General features: G+C 37.2%; 1 protein-coding gene across 1 annotated transcript in view; it reads right to left on the bottom strand.

Moving 5' to 3' along the window:
- TLL1 (tolloid like 1) overlaps positions 1–21,352 on the bottom strand; it is a gene marked incomplete at its 5' end in the record, with an annotated part of 213,478 nt that extends 192,126 nt beyond the window's left edge. Inside the window, one exon of the mRNA XM_082727252.1 lies at positions 21,184–21,352. Within this exon, the coding sequence (XP_082583378.1) occupies positions 21,184–21,352 (169 nt within the window). The remainder of the gene's footprint in view (positions 1–21,183) is intronic.
- Positions 21,353–21,656: the final 304 nt, after the last annotated feature.

Genomic DNA, 21,656 nt, shown 5'->3' with positions numbered 1-21,656 from the left:
TTTCTTCAATTGGAGCAGCAGTATGAGACAGCTGTTAAAAGCCCAGAGATTGGAGTGAAGCCACCTTTGTTTGAATCCTGGATCTACCACTTATTAACTTTGTGACTTGGGACAAAACGCTCTGTGCCTCAGTTTCCTCAGTTAAATAGGTACTATAACATCTACTCCATATAGTTTTTATGAGTTTTAAAATTAATATTTGTACTTAATATATTTTTTAAAACTTGGTACCTAGGGGGTACCTGGGTGACTCAGTCAGTGAAGCATCTGACTCTTGATTTCAGCTCGGGCCGTGATCTGAGGGCTGTAAGATGGAGTCCTGTGTGGGGCTCTCCACTGGGTGTGGAACCTGCTTAAGATTCTCTTTTTCCCTCTCCTTCAGCCCCTCCCCCCACCACACGCACACATGCATTTTCTCTTCTCTCTAAAACAAAACCCCTAGTACATAGTAAGTGCTCTGTTTGCGAGGGGCCAAAGAACATTTTTTTAAAGGGCCAAAAAGTAAACAATTTAGGCTTGCAAGAGGTCCATGCTACCTCTAGTGACTGCAACTATTCAACTCTGCTATTATAGCACAAAAGCACCCATAGACAATATGGAAAAGAAGGGACATGGATGTGTTTCAATAAACTTTTTTTTTTAATAAAACTTTTATGAGAAAAATAAGTCAGCAGTTACTGACTCCTTAACTATAAAGTATAGAAAATTGCTCTATCTTGAAATGAACTGGGGCATTATTACTCTGAAAAGAGAAGCAGTCATTTCTAGGATATAATGAGGGTCTGCCCCACTGGACATTTGCGGGGTCTCTCATTGGTGAGCAACTAGAGTGAGTCTGATAAGCAACTGATGATGCTTTTAGAAAACAGGTTAGAATTATAACATTGGTTTTAACATATTCGGATACTCTTTTCATTCCGGCCCCTAACCCTAAACATTTCCAATATTCACTGCTCTTAATTATTATAGGATCTCCTCAAGTTATATTTGATGCTAATTTTAACCAAATTGCACCACTACAAAAGTAGGTGTGTGTGTGTGTGTGTGTGTGTGTGTGTGCATGTGTGTAAGTTCAGGGAGGGAGGGAGTATGAGCAGAGTAGGTCAGCAAACAGGAAGACAACAGGGAGAGGAACATAACAAGGTAAATATGGCACAGGAGATAAGAACTAAAGGGCAGTATGGAAAGTCACAATAAATAGGGAGAATGTAGAACACCAAATCCTTGGTGAAATGAGACACATTAGGACAGGACAGAAGGAAAGTTTTAAACAACAAAGGAGAGTTAAACAATGAAAGAAAAGGTTTTGTGTACCAACATAGTGATCATCCCCCACGTTCTTCATTCCTTTGCATAGATTCAAATTGTCCTCTGTTGCTCTTTGCCCACAACTTGAAGGACTTCTTTTGACATTTCTTATAGGATAAGTCGGAGAGTTACAAATTCCTTCAGCTTTGTATGTCTGAAAAAGGACTTCACCTTCATTTCTGAAAGGTACCTTCACTGAGTAAAGGTTTCTAAATTGACGTTTTCTTCAATACTTTGAAGACGTTGCTTCCCTGTCCAGGTGCCTTGCTTACAATGACAAACCAGCTGTCATTCTGATCTTTGCTCCTCCATATACAAATCCTTTACATGTTCCTCTGTGCTGTGCTCTTTTCTCTGCTTTGTCTATTATTTTCTCTTTATCACTGGATTTAAAAGTATGATTATGTTGTGACGTCATGCAGTTTCTACACAGTTCTTCTAGTGAGGGTTTATGGACCTTATTGCATCAACAGATTGATTGTTTTCATCAGATTTAGAGATTTCCAGTCATTATTTATTCCAATAGTTTTCTAGGCTGTGTTCCACCATCACATTTATCTCTTCTCCTTTAAGAATTCCAATTACTTGTGAAGCCCCCACGTGACTCAGTTACGTGAATGACTTGGTTTAGGCTCAAGGTCATGATCTCAGGGTCATGGGATCAAGACCCACATTAGACTCTGTGCTTAGCGCAGAGTCAACATGGGACTCTCTCTCCCTCTTCCCCTGTGCTGTGCACGCACGCATGTGTGCTCGCTCTCTTTCAAATAAATAAATAAATATTTTTTAAAAATTCCAGTTACTTGCATAGTAAGTCACTTGCCTTGTGCCACAGCTCACTGACACTTCACTCAGAACTTTAAAGTCTTTTTTTCTCTTTGTCTTCCATTTTGCATAGTTTCTTTTACAGTGTTCATGTTTACTAATCTTTTCTTCTGCAATGTATAAAATCTGCTGGTAATACCATCCAGTGTATTTTTAATCTCAGTCACTGGATATTTCTTCTCTATAAATTAGATTTGGGTCTGTTTTATATACTTCGTATTCCACATAACACGTTAAAAATTTTGTCTAGCTTCTTAAACATATGAAATGCCATTGTAATTACTTTAATATCTTTCTCTACTAGTCCTATCATCTGTATCATTTCTGAGATGCTTTTATTTTATTGATTTTTCTCCTCATTGTAAATCATATTTTTGTGGTTCTTTGCAAGCCCTCTTGGGTTTTGAGCTACTTTTTATTATAAAGACAGTACAACATTATATAAAGTTCGGGGAAATTGAAAACACAAAATGATTCATAACCTGCCATCCTAACACTCTTCATTTTCACATTTTCTCATCTACACTTTGTCCACGTGCATCTATATTTTACATACTTTACATCAGAGAGCTATCATTATTGCCCACAAGTATTCAGATATAAAAAGAGGGGGTATATATATATATCTTGCATTCTTTAGAAAGAATCTGAAGTTCTTACTGGTTTTTATCCACATGCATCTCTCATTTTTATGGTTGTAAAATCAAAGCTTATAGTCAAATTAATATTTCTATATTGTCATTTTATATCATAATGATCTTTAATATCCCCATATAGTCTTTGTAATTATTTTTTCTCTTAAATATTTTAAAGATCAAAAATTATGAGATAATTTATGCTTATTTTACAAGTGAAATAATTAAATTATATTAAAGAAAAATTATTGGCAAATATTGTAGGTTCTGTTCCTTACCACCTCAATAAAGCAAATATTGCAATAAAATGAGTCAAATGAATGTTTTGGTTTCCCAGTGCATATAAAAATTAGGTTAAAGCTATACTACAGGGTGCCTGGGTAGCTCAGTTGGTTAAGCCACTGCCTCTGGCTCAGGTCATGATCCCGGAGTCCCAGGATCAAGTCTTGCATCAGGTCCCAGCTCTGCAGGGAGTCTGCTTCTACCCTGACCGTCTCCCCTCTCACACTCTTTCACTTTCTCTCTCTCAACTAAATAAATAAAATCTTATAAAAAAAAAAAAAGAAAGAAAAGCTATACTACAAAGTGTATAATAGCACTGTCAAAAAAAGAAAAACAATGTATATACCTTAATTTAAAAATGCCTTACAACTAAAAAATGCTAATTATCATCTGAGCTTTCCAGCAAATCATAATCACTGATCACAGATCATAACAAAAATAATTTAAAAAGTTTTATAATATTGTGAGAATTACCAAAATGTGTTGCAGAGACATGAAATAAGTATATGCTATTGGAAAAATGGCATTAACAGACAGACTTGCTCAATACAGAGTTGCCACAAACTCTAATTTCTAAAAAGACACAATATCTACAAAGTTCAATAAAGTAAAGTATAATAAAGTCAGGTATGCTTACATATGGTCTCCATACCCTACTTCAGTTCCATTTCCTGAGATAACAAATACTATCACTCTGGTGTGTACCTTCCTTACTTTTTCTATTTTTTTATCTTTCATATATAAATAATATATAGACAAATACATAATTTTTGTGCATTTTTGGAACTCACTTTTTCTTCATTTATTATACCATGAATATCTCTCTAGGTCAACCAAGAGATACATGCTAAACTAATTCTTTCAAGAGCTTCATTTTATTCTCTACTAACCATGTAACATATTTTAATCAACCATTTTCTTAATGATAAACATTCCCATTGCTTCCAAGTTTTCTTTTTGTTTGGAGGAGTGGTTTTGTTTGTTTGTTTGTTTTTGTTTTGCCTCTTGAAGCAATGCTGCAATACTGATTGCATGCCAGATATAATACTGATTGAATTTTAACTTGCTGGTTGCTGGATATTTTTATATTCCCATAAATATTCATGAGTTTTGTTCTGGGAAAATGAAGTTACTTGGATACTTTTTGGTCTTTTTTTCAAACTTCATTAGAAAGGACCAGAACAGTTTTTAGTCGAGAGCTAAGTTTTTCCCAAGACTCTGGAAAAACGCTTCTCGAGATATCTACCTGATATCCAGTAAATTGTGGAATTTTTCCTTTCTGCTAGGGGGGAAGAGAATACTATTACCAGCTCTGTGTGAGTTCCAAGGATTTTTCTGTCTTATCTTTTTAGGGTAGTTATTTCCCGAGCTTTGGGTTGTCTTCTTACATGAAGACACTAATCAGTGGTCAGCTATTTGGTTAGATTAGAACAAGGGGATTCTCTGCAGATCTCCAGAGCTTTTTCTCTGTGCCTCAATCTCCCCTCTGGTATTTTGCCTTGCAAATTCTAGCTGCCTTGAATTCTGGACTCCCAGCTCCATATATTCAATATAGGGAAATTTTTGGTATCTGTCTGGATTCTCCTCAGTAAGGTGATGTAGTCATAAGGCTCACCTTTTACTTCCTATCTCCCCAAAATCACTGTCCTTTGTTGTTTGATGATCAACATCTTAAAACTATTATTCCTTATACTTTGTCCAGTTTTTTAGTTGTTTCAGACACAATGATAGTCTCCACATAGTTTGAATTTAATAAGACTTTATCAATCCCATTTCAAGAAATATGATTATTCAATTTGGATCAATTTTTCTTTAAGTAGTGAAAAACTATATAAAAAAAAACTTACTTAAAAAGCAGTTTAGGGGAGCCTGGGTGGCTCAATGGGTTAAAGCCTCTGCCTTCTGCTCAGATCATGATCTCAGGGTCCTGGGATCAAGCCCTGCATGGGGCTCTCTGCTCAGCAGGGATCCTGCTTCCCCTCTCTCTCTCTCTCTGCCTGCCTCTCTGCCTATTTGTGAACTCTGTCTGTCAAATAAATAAATAAAATCTTTGAAAAAAATTAAAAATTTAAAAAAACAGTTTAAAAATTATCATTATTATAACCAAGTTTATAGGACTATCAAGTGAAACACTCATTCAAAAGCCCAGTACAAACCTACCTGCTCACTGATGACTCAAAATTACAAGCACAATTTGGAATTGTGACAAGGACTGAAGTTGACAGAAATAGCTACCGATCTTGAAGATGAACACTTCTAAAGTAAGGTCAGAAAAACTTCTTTAGGGAAAAACATTTCTATAACCACAACCCAGATCAAAGCTAAGCAAGAAAAACTGGGCATAATGCAGAGGCGCCCAATAAAAGAATACAAAAGTTTAAGGGTAAGAGGTATCCAGACCAGGAGCTACCCAAGAGCAAAGTGAAGTAGGATACGATTATCCTCAGAGCTCCATTCTCCACCTTCTTATTTTCTGTTCCTGGTACATTTATAAAACTGACCTAATCTTCCATGTTAGTAATTTTCATGTTAATGACTTGATTCTTCCTAAGCAAAGAGTATCTGTGCTTTCAAAAAGGCATAGAGAAAGCAATGCTTATTTGAAAAAAAGATCATTAGTCCATGTCTTCAGGAAACCATACTGAATCAGTAAATGATATATTCACTAACTCACCTCCATTCGTACATAATAAAATCACCACCTCCAACTCTACCTATTTGCAAAATCTGTTTCAAATAGGTTAAGCATGATAACTGGGATTGGTTAGAACTTCAAAACAGCATTGCAGTGCCTCTAATATGAGGAGTTTCAGACTATAATTTCTATAAGTACCTTCAGAGATATATTCTTACAAACTAGAGAATAATATTTTCTTTGAAATGAAATGTCATTTTGAAAGAGTTGTTAATTGAGGTTAAAGTAATATTAGTAAAAGTTTTAATAACCATGTGAGAAGAGGTTAAAGAAATTCTGTTTATTTTAAATTAAAACAAGAAAAACCTTATTAATTTGAAAAATTAAAGAGATTAAATAATGATGGGTTTCTTCTCTATGTTTTCAAAATCAGTAAAACAGAAAGCATTAAATATCAAAATATGCTAAAAAACATTCCTGATCTACATTATAGTAAATTAGTGAAAAGCATAATACTAGCTTTTTCTAACAAAGCTAAAAAGTAATCATATTTGCCTTAAGGCAGCAAGTCAGTGCAGGTAAACTGCATACTGCTTGCTTCAAGCAGTGTCTCTCCCTTGCAAATCTTAATGGCTAGTTTGAGTTACATAGGGATTTTCTTTCCCCATGACATCTGAATTGAATAATTCCAAGTGAAGGGCATGCAAATGTTTACATTTACAATGAAATCTTCACAAAAAATTCGTGAAACTTCTGGAGTTCTTGCGCATACCTGAGACTGAATGAATGTCCTGAAAAGTCAGCTAAAACAAATGGTGGATGAATCATTACGAACCAAACTAGACATGTGGTATATTCTCATAAAGGACCTTATGTTTACATTTAACATAAGATGATAAATTAATTTTAAATAAAGCCATTTACTCATCATAATTTATAAATTCCAAAAGAAATTCCTTGATGATACTCAGCATTATAAAGTCCTTTTTAATATTTAAAACCTTTTATAAAGACTGCTGTCTCTACCAACTAGGTAACAGACTAGGTAACAGTCTGGGTAAGGTAAGTAGTCTATCTAGCAGACTAGATAACAGAGCTTCCTGCGTAACTAAAATTGGTGGATAAAATATTTTAAAAATCTTTCTGCATGTATGACAGAATGAATAAACATCTTCATGTTTAAGTGAAGGAGGGAACACAGAAAAATAGGCAGAAGACTAAAACCAACTCTCAAGTGAAGGGATTTACCAAGCCTAGATGACCTGATTATTCAATTTTGTTATTAACCAGGGTTCAGAAGAAAGAAGACAGTACAAGGCTCACCAAAGCTGTAAAGTATAATAGATAACCCCCCCAAAATCTGAGACTCCTAAATCTGGCCTGCCTGAATATAAGGAATAATGAAAATTAAATCCATGTCACCCCAGGTAACTGCACAAAATCTGATTATCTGGAAGCTTAAAACTAAATAAGAGAGAGAAAAGCAAATATCCTCTCAAATGTCATAGGCAAAAATCATCCCTAAAGTAAGTTTGCATTCTAAATTTATACTACCATGGTAGCCTAATAAACTCAAGCAGATAATTCAGTTTAAACTTGTCCTAAACTGTTAGTAATGCTAAACACTGGACAGAAACAAAAATAATACTTTCAATTTACTAAAAGAACAAATAACTCCAATCTTCCACAAAATATTCCAGAGTATACGGCTAACACAACCTTGACACCAAAACCCAGTAAGAACAATAAAAGAAGTCAGGCCAATTTAACTATGAACACAGAAACAAAAAAATTCTAAAGTACATATTGATAAACAGAATACAAGGGTGTAAAAAGAATAATGGATTATGTTCAAACTAGGTTCATCCCAGAAATGCGAAATGAGTTAATATTAGTACATCAATTATTCTAATACACCACACTAACTGGTAAAATAAAAATAATCATATCATCTCAATAAAAGCAGAATTCTTTAATCTGATAAAAAATATCAATTTTTAAAGACACAAAATAGCATAGTTAATAAGTAATTTAAAACATTCTACTTAAAATTGAGAATAGGGTAATCTAGCCCTCAATCATCATTTCCAAATAACACTGGAAAACTATTAGCACATATCAGCAAGAAAACTAAATTAAATTAAAAGCATAGGATTGTAAAGGAAGAAACAACGCTGCAGGTTTACTGCAGATAAGTTGATTACCTGTGTGAAGAACATACAGATAAATTATTAATATATGAGAGGTTGGCAAGGATTTGCAGTAAAAAGTAAACCTCAAACCCCCTCCCCCCAGCAACCCTCAGTTTGTTTTGTGAGATTAAGAGTCACTTATGGTTTGTCTCCCTCCCAATCCCATCTTGTTTCATTTATTCTTCTTGTACCCACTTAAGCCCCCATGTTATATGTGCTTTGGTGAGTGCTGTGAAGTGTGTAAACCTGGTGATTCACAGACCTGTACCCCTGGGGATAAAAATATATGTTTATAAAAAAAAAATTAAAAAATTAAAAATTAAAAATTAAAAATTAAAAAAAAAAGTAAACCTCAAAAATCAAATACATTTCTACACAATAGCAGCAAATGGCTTAAAAGAAATTTTATAAAATACTACATTTATATCATCAGAAAATAGAAAATATATGAATATATGTTTCAAAACATGCAGAAAAAAAACTTTATGCTTAAAAATACTAAAAATGTATTAAACAGTATTAAAGAAAGTCTAAATAAATGCAGGTCCATACCATGTTCGTGGATTAGAAGGCTCAATATCATAAAAATAATTCTCACTAAATTAATTAGGTTCAAGGCAATTCCAGTCTAAACAGTGGAACATGACAACTGCTTTCAAAGTTAATAAAGAATACCAAAGTCCAAATATAACCAATATACCCCTGAAGAATAACAACATAAGAACACCAGGTATGTAAAACTCAAAGGGATCTTAAAACCAAATTTATTTGCTTTACAAAAGACAAACTTATGATGATGATGATGATGATGATGATGATGATGATGTGTTTCTTACCTTGCTCTTTTGTATCCCTGTTTACCACTCATTCAAGTGTGCAACCATGGAACCATCATCCTTGAGTCCTCCTTTTCTTCTACCTTCTGACCCTCACCCCAAGGCTATCCACTTGATGACTGGTCTCTTAAACATAATCCCTCTTTTCTATAACTACTGCCACAGTACAATTGCAAACACTCATCAATACTTGCCACTATTTTTACTATAGCTGTAACAAGTCTACCTGTTCCCACCTGCTTCTTACCTCCTACAGCTACCATATCAGACCATGCTTTACATACTCAGTTGCCTTTAAAACATAAGATTGTTATCAAGCCAGTAATCTGATATAAATTTCCAGTAATTTCCCATCCTGTTGCAAAGGGGATCAGGATCACCCTCCCCTGGGCATTAAAAATCCTTCACATTGCACCTTCCCAAATCATTTCTTGCCAAAGCGCAAAAACTTACATACCCTCTGCACTACCTACAGTCGACTATTTATCACCTCCCCCCACCTCCTCTTTCCTAAAATTCCATGAATCTTCACCGCTTCACTTTTTATCTTAGTTACTTGACTCTATAAGGTTTTATACCACCTTTTGTCCCAGAGAAAAACTTACAAGACTGAGATCCAACTCACCTTCCCTGAGAAGCCTTTCCAATCCCAAATATAATGCATTCCTTCCTCCAAGTTACCACGATATTTTGCTTATTGAACTTTCATGCTGACAACTGAAACTTGTGTTGCCCTTTTTCAGGTAGATACTGAAATCACTATAAGAGGGGTTATATCTTATATGTATCTCCCCATCTTCCTGAAACACACCAGGCGTAAAATATTGGCTGTATTAGTTTACATCTGTACAGTGCATCACACTTAGGCATTTAATCCTTACTTGTTTCATAGATGAGGTAATACTATCCCAATATTACAAATGATTTTAAGTTCAGCAGCATTAAATAAGTAGACCAAAATAACAGAATTAAACACAGAAGACCTGAGACTTGCACCTGATTCTCCTAACACAATATCCAGTGCTCTTTAAGTAAAACCACACCACCTAGATTACTGTGACTAATTTCTATTGGAGTTCACTCCTTACTCTTATAAAAGCTCAAAAATGAAAACCTCCTTTGGCAAAGGAGGATTTGAGAATTTAAGACTCTTCATTAAAAAAAAATGAATACATAAAATGAATTAACTTATGAAAAAAGTAGTTCTTTACTAGACAATTCAGATAAATTGAAGGCTTATGAAACTAAATTTTATAGAGATAATTAATAATATACACTGGTATCAAGTGAAAGAATGTATTCAGTATAGATATGCAGTTAATTGATAGAAGAATGTATCTTTTAATATATTGTACATTTCATAAAATGCTTTAAGCCAGAAAAACTGTCCCATAGATTCTTTGCTGATAGCTCTTGTTCTCTCCATTATGAATATTGACCTCAAACTTGAAAGAACTGAATTCTCCCTCCTCTACTGGCCATTTTCTGCTCATTGACAAGCAATCATCTTTCCTGTGAAACAAACAAGTAACATTTGATTCTAACGGTAATGTGATACTAACACATCCTGAAGAGCACATAGGTGAAGCCTACATACCTGGTCCCTGTTTTGACAAATTTTTTACAGATGGACAGAGGCTGGGAAAGAGTAATGGGAAATTATGCATAAAAGTTTTCAGTGATAATTCTGGCAAAGTCAAGTCAAGGAGCTCCACAGCGATTGCAGCTGCAGTCTGTTGGCTGCCTGGACTTGGCCAGAGCCATGAGAAACCTGAGGGGGGACCTTAACAAAAGTGCCCACTGGAGACGTGTGAGCATCTTCCTTTCCCTCTCACTGAACAGTACAGGCCATTGACCCTGCAGCTTCCAGGTACCACCTCAGTAGAGATCTTACTTCTGATATCAGGGACACAAAGATTCAGAAAACTTTGTAACGTGGACAGTCTTAGAGATTTCTAAACCTCAGAGACTCTGGTCCCAGAAAATCAAGGGACATCCTCAAGGTTACACCCAAATACAACAGAAGAGACAGTAATGGAAATTACATTTCTTACTACCAATCCAGTTTGTTTTCCAATTGCCATACCACTACCCACAAAAAATTATTTAAAGAAAGTAAAATTTATATATGCTTTTCAAAACCACAGTAAAATACTGCAAGTGAAAAGACTAGACATTTTTTTTTTCCTTTACCATTTGTTTTTGCTTCTCCTGGACCTGTAAACAAAGAAAAAGTCAACCATGTACATTTAAATACATTTAAGGATAAAGATACTGTGTGAAGGACAGAAACATAATCTAGTAGATAATGTGGGAAAATATGACAAAAAGAAGTTGAAATTTCTAAATCAAGCTATCTGAGAAAAATAAATGGAAATCAAATTACCAATACAGATTCTTCCAAATAATTGCATAAGTAATTATTGGTTACACTCCATCCCAATCCACTGCCAAATAACAAAGTCTGCAAAGTACTTTCTTAAAAGTTTTTATGCTCTCCACAAAACTTTCCTCCTCATATATCATGAGTAAAGAAAATTCCAGGAAAGAGGTATAAGAATATATATCTTGATTGTCACAATTTATTATAGTACCCATTTTCAAATGCATAGATTGAAATAACTTTAGCCCAGTTAAGTGATTATTATATAAGCAACTATTTACACAGAAAATATCATCTACCTAAGAATGATAAAGTTAAAACTTTATACCTGGTCAGGCTTGGTATCATATTTCACACTTCTAGAATTCCAAGGATAAATCCATGTTTCATCCACAGTAAATGTTCAATAAGGGTTTGATGAGTTTATGAATATTTGTAGCTTACAGCCATGTGCTTAAACTCAGCTCTATGTAAACATAGGATTGTATGTAAGCTCTTCAAGTTAATCCAGATGGCAAATAAAATCTGTACCAGAAATTACTGAAAGACTATATAGCCAAGATTCTATTCACACATTAGTCAATGTGCATTAAAAATTGTCAATATATTTTGGGTCTATTAAGCATTTTAGGAAATAGCCAAGAGAACAGTACCAAGAAATGTGTATATTAGTAATCCCTGTTACATTTCCAAATCTCCCTCACCTTTCCATTTGGAGATTTAACCTGTCAAATGCAAGATTTAGAGGACTTGGACTATGAATGCATTTTTATATATGACAAGAAAAAAGAACTTTATCTACAAACGTTTTTATAAAGATCATCTTCCCACAAACAAGTAGCTGCAATATTAAAAAAAAAAATTCTCTACTTCCTATTTTTTGGTACTAGGAGTAAAAATTATACAGTGTTTACTATGTTCCAGACAGAGTGATTTTCACTTTACGTTCATGTAATAACACCATGAGGATCATAACATCTCCATTTTACAGGTCAGAAATCTGAAGCATAAGAAGGGTTTTAAAAAGCTGCACACTATCACCATGTGGGGGAGTCTGGTATTAGAAGTCATGCCCATCTCACTCCAGACCCCAAGTTTTTAACAGGTGCACTATTTTGTTTCCCTGAATTCTTAAAAAAATATTTTGAAACCAACCCCAATTTTCAAAAATACACCTATCCAAGAGAGGGGGAGAGAGAGAGAGAGAAGAGGAAGCAGCAGCAGCAGCAGCAGCAGCAGCAGCAGCAATGTGGCAACACATGGAATTCCAGAGTTCTGGATTCAAATTCTGATTCTATCACTGGACGACATATGGTAAGTTACCTTGAAAAACTAAGCTACAGCTACCATTCAAAACAGAACTAAGATATAAGGTACTGTCTTCATTTTCATACAGTTTTATATACAAAGCCCCTTCCACCATTGGAAATCTATTCTTTTTTTTTTTTTTTTAATTTTATTTATTTGACAGACAGAGATCACAAGTAGGCAGAGAGGCAGGCAGAGCTCCCCGCTAAGCAGAGAATCTGATGCTGGGCTAGATCTCAGGACCCTGAGATCATGACCTGAGCCAAAGGCAGAGGCTGAACACACTGACCCACCCAGGTGCACCAGAAATCTATTCTTATTGTAAATTTTTTTTCTTATTGTAAATTTTTTAATCTTGGAAACACTGGAGTATATCTTATAATCAATATCTTTTTTTTTTTTTTCTCCTGTCACAAGTTTACCCAGCAAATCTCACAAATCTCTTTCCCCACAGAAATAGAAGGCAACACAAACCCCTGATTTAGGTCATTACTTCTGTTATCCATTCCAAATGGCAAATCCTAACTATTCCTTCGCTGGTCACTGCCTGCAGGCCACAGTCTACCCAGGTCCAGATATATACTATTTCTTCCCCTGAGACTAAAATGTACATATAAAAAATGTACCCTTGGTTCTTAAGTTTAGAAAAAAAGAAAACTTCAGAAAAGGTAAGCCTGTTTCTCCACATTCTGTTCTTACCCATTTGTCTGAGAAAAAATACAAACAGGAACTCTTCCTTCTAGAATACATGACAATTTGCTAAAAGTAGCATGTTTTCTTCAAAGAAATTGTAACTTAGTAAATATTATATAAAGTATATATTTTGAACATGCCAGACTTCCTAGTCTTAGGAGACCACACTGGAGTTCCAAGAAGTTTAGTTAACCCTAGGATCTGCTAAAGCTTTCAAGCTTTTGACCTTAGGGCTTTTAGACAAGTTAGGATTGAAAAGATAGTTATTTAAGAGCCTTCTCACAGCATATTTGTTTTCTCAAAGGCATTCACACATCATTTACATACATAATGTACACAGTAAACCACTTTCCTGCATTGGCTGCATTTGTAAGGATATTCTTCACACTCTTTATGGGCTCAAAATCATGCATTGAATGAATACTCAGACAGCAAATCTAAAGTGTGAAACAATTTAACACATACCACAGAGAACTTCAGAGCCTGTGCCAAGAATGGGACACTAATGACGGAATTCTGCTCAAATCTAACTCAACCTCTGCCTTACTCAACATGAAAAGCCTGCTGTCACAATTAAATACTTGGGACAACGGGCAGCAGTGTCTCCCTGACACTACTTAGCACTCACATATTTCTCTAACTCTATTAAAACTAGTGATGGGCATTTTTATTTGTCCCATACATAACTGGGCATTTCATTTGTAACTTCCCACACTTAGACAACACTCTTTTGAAAGGGACAATGGTCTGCCCTATATTATAGTTCATGCAACGGAAAATACTGGCCCCCTGACAAATTAGTAGATGGGTCATAAATGCAAGAATGTTGAGGGCAAGACGTATCCTCGCTAAAGAAAATCATTTGCCACAATGGATAGATGCCCGTGGCATAACACCACCACATCAATTTCTAGTCTTAATGTATTTGTACTGGCTGAAGAGCCAGTGCAGGCGATTCAAAGAAAGAAAGGCATCTGAAATACAGAACCAGGGTTCAAGTTCTCACCACTTAGCAAGTGCCATGGCAGCCCAGGCCCTGAACCTTTCTGAGTCTGTTTCCTCATGTGTCCAAATGGGCTAACAAAAATATTAATTGATGGAGACATGGTGAAGATAAGAGATCATTTAAAATGTTTAATGTGAAAATAGGAACTATGTTATTTTGACACGAGTCCCAGTTAGGTGAGACCTATGGGGGTCTAAGAATTCATTCTCTAGAAAGCTCTCCATGTGGCTGTTTTCTAGTTATGTGTGATGTTCTTCCTTAGGATATTTCAAAATATTGACTTCTACATATGAGGTATACTTAACAACACAATAATCTGAATACAAAACACAAAATATCATAAACTCTCATCTACTAGGTATTTGTGATCAGAAAGATGAGCCCAGAGGAATGGAATGCCATCCTTTCAATATCACTAGGCCACAGAACTGATGCCAATGGGGTTCTCAATGTTGCTCAAGAATAAAGATTATCCTAATAAACACTTCAAATCATTTGCATGGCCAAATTAAAGAGTTCAAAAATGCTAAGATCGGCTACCAGGCCAGGGGCCATTGGAAGAGTCCCTGTGGTACCCAGTCCATGTGCTAACAGTTTAATGCAGATAAGAAATATAAAAAATGAAGAAACTATTGTACCCTCCTACACCTCCTGCCTTCCCCAACACAAGAATTGTCATTAATTGGAGGTTCACAACATAGGAAAGACATCAAATGCCAATAGTAAAAATATGCTTTGTGTCTCAATCTCCACGTAACTCCCCTGATTTGTAAAATGGTGTAGTGTGTTAAAAACTATTGAAATGTTGTTGTTTTGTTTTGTTTTGTTTAACATTAAGGTGCATGCTTTGAGTAGGATATTAATATACCACATTAGATTTTGTTTGGGAAAAATAATACATGTGAGAGTACTTCTGGCCATCTTAATGTATGGTTTCAACTTTTTACAACTATTAGCAATCAAGAAAGTGTTGTGTTTTTTGGTTTTTGGTTTTTTTAAAATATGGTCCATAGCAAATAGTTTAAATGTAAATTGCAAGAGAAGAGCTGAGTAAAACAAATGCCTCCTTGGTTCACTTTCTAGATTTCAATTAACACCTAATTTACAATACTTCTTAATACAAATATATAGCTGAGCTCCTTAAAACAGCCTGGCAGGATTAGCACACACTTTGTAAAGAGCTGACAAAACAAGCATTCCATTAGCCAACCCACAATGTCTCAAATTTAATAGTCAATATCCCATTTTCAGGGCTGACAATGGCAAGAACTAAATAAATAACCAAGGGATTCCCTCCCTCCTACTTTCTGGGAAAGAACACATTCTATGCAATTCATTCCATAGCTTTAAGGCTATAATTTTTTTTTTTAATGTTCCTCCCTAAGCATCATTATTCAATAGATAACTAAAGGAAATAAACCACTAAAGCCATATTGCTAAATCATTCCAACGGATCCAGAGCTATGGAGAGGACTCTTCACTCCTTCATTTAGGAAGGATAAGCCCAGGATTAATTCCAGATCTCCGAATATTAAAGAACTGTAAGAGGCCTCAAAATTCCCCCAGTAGAGGATATCCTATATCCCCGAAAACCTTTACAACCACCTGAACCTAGGCCTGGCCCAGACCTAGCTATGGGCTCTAGATGCTGCAGGGGGCTCTCCTACAGTTCAGGGGAGCAGCACAGCCCCTTTCCCCCACCTCCCCAGACACCAGATGGTCCCAGCAGGATGTGCAAGGCCTCATTTTAAATGGATTATTTACCTCTATCTTTTCTAAGCATTCTTAGAAAAGCTTAGGGAGGTCCTAGTTTTAAATATTTTAAGCGGATCGGTCTAAGGTGATATTAAAAACAATAGATAATATTCTAAAGAGACAAAAGGTAATGATGGTAAGTCACTAACACCTGTTACCATCTACCTGAGTTCTAGAAAAATTTAAAGGCTAATCTCTGTCCAATACACTCACTGATGAAGAGGCCTAAGAGATCATTAATGTGACTAATATTCTTAAGGTTGACAAAAATGTGATGTTAACTACAGACAAGTGACACTAAGTTTTAAATCAGGGGAAGCTGCTAAGATACACAAAAATAAGATTCTTACATATACCATAGGGGAGACAATATGGTTTTTGTAGAAGAAGCCATACATGGCATACATTAGGTTTTCATAGAAAAGTGAGCCATCATGCTGGCAAGACGAAAAACATGGAATTATATACTAACTTTCTCAAAAAGCCTTTGCGAGGCTCTGACACACTTTTAACTGTCCCACTATAGACTAAGGAGGCCTAAACAGGGAAGGGAAGACCCAAACACCACCTACTGAGCTAGAAATCATAAAGATTCCATTATTTACTACCCAAACTGCCTGAATGAAGGGCTTCCAGCTAGATTTTCAACTTGCAAATGACAGAACCCTCACTGGAGGCCAAAAATGGGAAGATCTCAGGAGACTATGTGTAAATCAACAAACAAAAAGGAGCTTGAAAGCTAGCTGAGTCTATATTTAAGAAAATATATTTTCTTAAACTGAGAGATATATTTAAGAAAAACTAGTCTATCTAATTCATACCTAGTAACAGGAACTGCCATTTATGGGCCAAAAATGGACATGGACCCTCACAACAAGGGCTACAGAATCACTATTGGCAAATGATGAACAGAATTTAATTATATAAAATATAATGTTTCTCCAATCCTTCTGCAGAAACTTACTTTGGCCACTTCCAAGTTGGCATCAGAAGCAGGAGGAGGAAAAAGAAAAAAAGAAAAAACAAGCTCTGAGGAATGAAAACTAAGAGAAGAGGAGCTGGTGAAGAGAAGCCACTGTACGAAATGCATTTTTAACATGAGCATTTGGCAACCAACAGAGGTGCTGACCAAGAAATATACGTTTCAATATTTAATATCATGAAAGAATAAAGTCAACACAGGGTTGAACATCAAATTCTAAAACATCATACCTAGGAGGCTGACTCTGAAGCTAGAAAAGACAGCACTGAGGACCAAAAGAATGAGAAGATCTTACCAAGAGATTATAAACTTATGAAAATCATCCCAAGAATTAGTATACTAGGACACTGGTACCCTGAACATAAAGAACAGCAGAAAGAAGAATCCTTTAAAAACCCAAAAGCCTATTTCTAGGTAAACAGGCCTGCATATGCCACTCTAAAGGCAAATTTAACCTTGCAAGTCACTGACCTTTAATCATGTTTGGATTTTTTCCAGGAAAAGGAGACATTTACTCAGAAGATTCAGGATAGAAAGGGTTTTTTTTTCAAGGTGTTCATACTTATCCAAAAGGATAAGGACAAACTTCTCGACAAACATTTTACGTCATCGGTCTCCTCAGCCTCTCCCCATCATTTGAAATACTAAATTCTTCCGTCCTCTTTATTGCATATTCTATTTTAAATTGCCTGAGCTTTCCGGATATCCCCTTAAATACAAAAAGGGAAAAGAAAGGAGGAAGGGGAAGTAGGGAATACAGACTTGGTTTATTGGGTCTCTGGTTTTCCAGGTAATCTCCAGACAAATCTGAGAGATTACCTTGCACACCAAATTTGCCCAGGCTCTTCCAGATATTAACACTCTGATTAACACCTATTGGAGCAGTACAACACTGAAACAGGATACCTCAGTCTCTGTTCTGGAATGACTTCCTGCAGCATCAGCTTCCCAGTGTCCCTTAGGAACCTTCTGAACTAGAGAGAGTAAGATTGCAAACTCAGGTGGCTATGTACTATGCTGAAGAAAGACAATCAGATATCTCTTTGAATTATCTGCATCTTTCTGTTTATCTATATATAGAGAGAGATTAATTACCTAAATTCTGTCCTAATGGATTGTAAATATATCTTAAGTTACACTGCACTAACTTGCCTACTTTCACTTATACCAAAATGGCTTTCTAAGTGAAACTTCAATTAACACAAGGCTTCCTTTCTGTCCAATAGTTTCATGAACTTGAAATTAGAGTTCTCATAGGTATAAAAATTATAGTATTTCGCAAATATAATCTATTACTGGGATGAACATTAAAAAGTAGGTATGATACCTATCTTCAAAGACTTTATATTGTAATTGGGTTTGGAAAAGATGAAACTATCTATCTTCTTAGTCATTTCATGCTTATCAGATATGAAAGTCCCTGCATTTCTATTGGTCTAGATTCTAGGTAAACCTGGACAAACTTCTACTGTTTGCATTTCAAGGAAGGCCTCCAAAAGGCCAGCTAAGGATACAATGTCATTATTTTATCTATCTATCTACCTAATTGCATGCCAGATTTTGCTGACAGGAGACTTCAAATCAAGTTCTGGTTAATCTTAACAACCATTTGACCTTGTGGAGCATCTGTTTCCCTATCTGTGTAATGGGAATATTAACAAGTTTCACTATATTGGGCTGTGTATTGATCTAAAATAATGTGCTAAAAAGTGCTTAAAATCTATAAAGCTATAAGAGAAGTTCAGAAAGGACACTTTATGGTCCATGCCCTCCTCTCTGCTCTTTGGAAAGGGCAGATCAAAGGTGCCCCTGAATCTTGAGAGCACTCTCTCTGGCTTTTGTGTGGCCTTCTTTCACAGATCCATCCTCATATTTCTTATTTTAGTGACCTTTTTTTGACTCTTGTTTTGGGAGTTCAATGTGCTATTTAATTTTTTTTTCCCTGTTATTACAACTTTTGTCTTATACAGTGCCAAAAGCGAGGGCACAAAAAAAAATAAAATAAAATTTACTGCTCTTTAGCCAAGATGGCAAATTAAGCCCTTTCATGTCACTAAATTTAAAAAGCAGCGTTGATCATTTAAAAAGTGATCTCAGATTTTAGATAAATTTCTCAGCTTTCCACTTGGGTCATTCTTATTTCTCTTTCATTATACATATACAATATACATACAGACACAGGTATGCCTCTTGTACTCAAAGGTTATGCTCTAAAATAAACCAGTATTAAAGGAAAAGCAAAAATTAAATGCTTTAAAGTTTTATTTTCTTGCCCTAGATGTTTATTTGCTGAGAATAATAAACATTCATGCTTGAGGCGGATTTCAATACACATGGTGCAATCACTTAAATTTTAAAATTGAAAACATTCTTAAATAGAAAAAAACTAGTTATGCTCACAGAACCTTATTCTGGACAATTTCTAATATAATATAAGTCTAAAAAACATACTTTCTGAAATGGTACTAGCTAATTTTTGACACTTCTTATATTCATACTTGAAATTAATGATTTTTAAAAGGCATAAACTTTTTCTTGAATCTGTATAGAAAACTGTATTTTCCTGAAATCAGGCCAATGTATACATATGCACTGTTTTTTTCATATTAATAGCTGGTCGCATCTTTCATACAACAGAACCTCAGAATAGATGTTTTCCTAGACAATCTTTAGAAATACCACGTCATTTCTACTTTACCTAAAACAAGAAAATACACAATTTTCACCCAGTTACAAACATGATTCAAAATTAATTCCTCAATAAAAAGTATGTTTGGGGAGTTGTATAGTACTGAATTCTGGTTGTCCAGCCATTAGTCATCCATCACAGCAGAAAGGTGTCTTGTTCCACAAACCATCAGGGAAGGCCCGAGAAACTTCTGGTGGGATAGACTGAGTGTTAAAGGGGAGAGGAGGAAACTTATAAACAAAATAGAACTAAACCAGAATTCCGAGTTCCAGACTGACAAGTTTCTACTAAGCTACCCTAAGTTTTGAATAACCATCTCCAGTAAGCGCGCATGAAGAAAGATCTGATAACGTGCACAGAACACTCATAGGCCCCTGGTCAAAGCAATGTGTCATCAACGGTACAAATTAACAAGGGAATTTCCAGCATTTTCCTTCACCGTGTGCATTTCTCCTTCCTTTGGGACCAAGAAAGGTTCAGTCAGGTTTACCTAGCTATGAAAGGGAAAGAAATCGCAGTCACATCCGCACCCAGCCTGCACAGAATCCACAGACACCGAGGAACTCTGGATGCTTTGCCCACTCCCTTCCCTCTGCTTCGCCAAAGCCCACACCTCTAGAAGACGGGACAGAACGTGCCTTTAGCGTACAAACAACTCCGTGAAGTCGGCCCCAACAACCCCTGTAACCTTCCTTCCGAAGTCAGTCGTGAGTCCACAATGAATTCGGTTCACCTCAACCTCAAGTCTGCAGGGCCAGGAACCTGGAGGCCCCCGGAGTCCCGGGACACTGCGCTCACGTGGTCACCGGCTGCGGCACGTGCGGCTGCGACCTGAGGCGGCGGGAGGGAAGCACCGCCCCGAGCGGGAGGGGAGACCCGCCGAGGCGCTGGACGCGCGGGGTAGAGAGGAAGGTCCCGGGGCGATCCCGGACGGACGAGGAGAAGCTGAGCTTCAGGCCGTGCAGGTCAAACTGCAGTTCCCGGGGGGTGTGCACAGGAAGGAAGGCGCAAGTTTGGATGGGGTAACAACTTGGAGCTTTTTTTTTTTTTTTTTTTTTTTTAGGTTTATTTTAAATGGGCAAAAGCATTTGATTTCCATCTAGCGTGAGAGTTTCCAAGGTCGTCACAATCCCCTTCTCGCCTGGATCCCACACTTGAGATCCCTGGCAAAAGAGGGAGCAAAGGTGTCCCGAGGTGGCAATTCCATCCCCGCCCATCTTTTGGGGAACTCTAACCAACTCGGTCCCAGGCGAACATTGGGGAACCGCACCCTGGAACAAAGAGGAGGTGTAGTCCCCTCAGATGCTTATAGCTCGCTGAGTGCTGGTATTTAAAACCCACGACAAGCCAGCTGTGTTTACGGCTTATTCCATTTTGCTGGGGGAGGGGAAGGGAATCCGAACTCTGGACATTTTTTCCCAAACTGGGAGCCGGGAGCTTGGCATGCGATCCCACTAGCACAGAACTCCAGTCAACTCGGGCCGTGGCGACTGCCACTTGGGGGTGGGGAGGAGAAGGAAAGGAGAGCAAGGATGGAGCGACGGAGGGGCTGGTGAGAGGGCGAAGGAAACAGGTGAGCTCCCACCGCCAGCCCTCGGAAATGCAGCGCGGCAGCCCCCCGCACGCCACAGTCCCGACGTGGAGAGGCACTTACCGGCTTTACAAGGGTCCTTGTAGTCTATCGTCTCCGCTTTATCCTCTTCGCTCCCATCAAAAGTGTAGTCATAATCGAGTCCAGCGCAGACCCAAAGCTCCCCGTAGAAAACAATCCCCGAGGCCACCAGCCACACAAGCATCCTCGGGGGAAGCGTTTTCAACCCCATCCTCCTCCCCTGGAGGAAAAGGAAGGGACGGGACCGGGAGGTGAGGCGTCCGCGGTCCGCGCTGATGTGCGGCGCCAAGGGAACCGGTGCTCCCCTCCCTGCCGGGAGGCTCCTCAGCGACCCTGGGGTGTTCAGGTGTCCGGAGACATGCGGGTGCCGTCGGGACAGTAGGGAGGGCAAGAAGTGCCTGTTACCCCCCAGTTGCAGGGAGAAGTTGGCTAGAGGCCTGCGGGTGGGCGGAGGGCAGGTAAGGAGCTCGGCTCCCGGAGACGGGGAGGGGCAGCTGCGGGCAAACTCGGCTCTG

Source organism: Mustela nivalis (assembly GCF_964662115.1).
Source record: "Mustela nivalis genome assembly, chromosome: 4".
In the NCBI taxonomy this organism is placed as follows: Eukaryota; Metazoa; Chordata; class Mammalia; order Carnivora; family Mustelidae; genus Mustela; species Mustela nivalis.
Note: the sequence above shows the minus strand (reverse complement) of the source record. Positions and strands in the feature narration are given on the sequence as shown.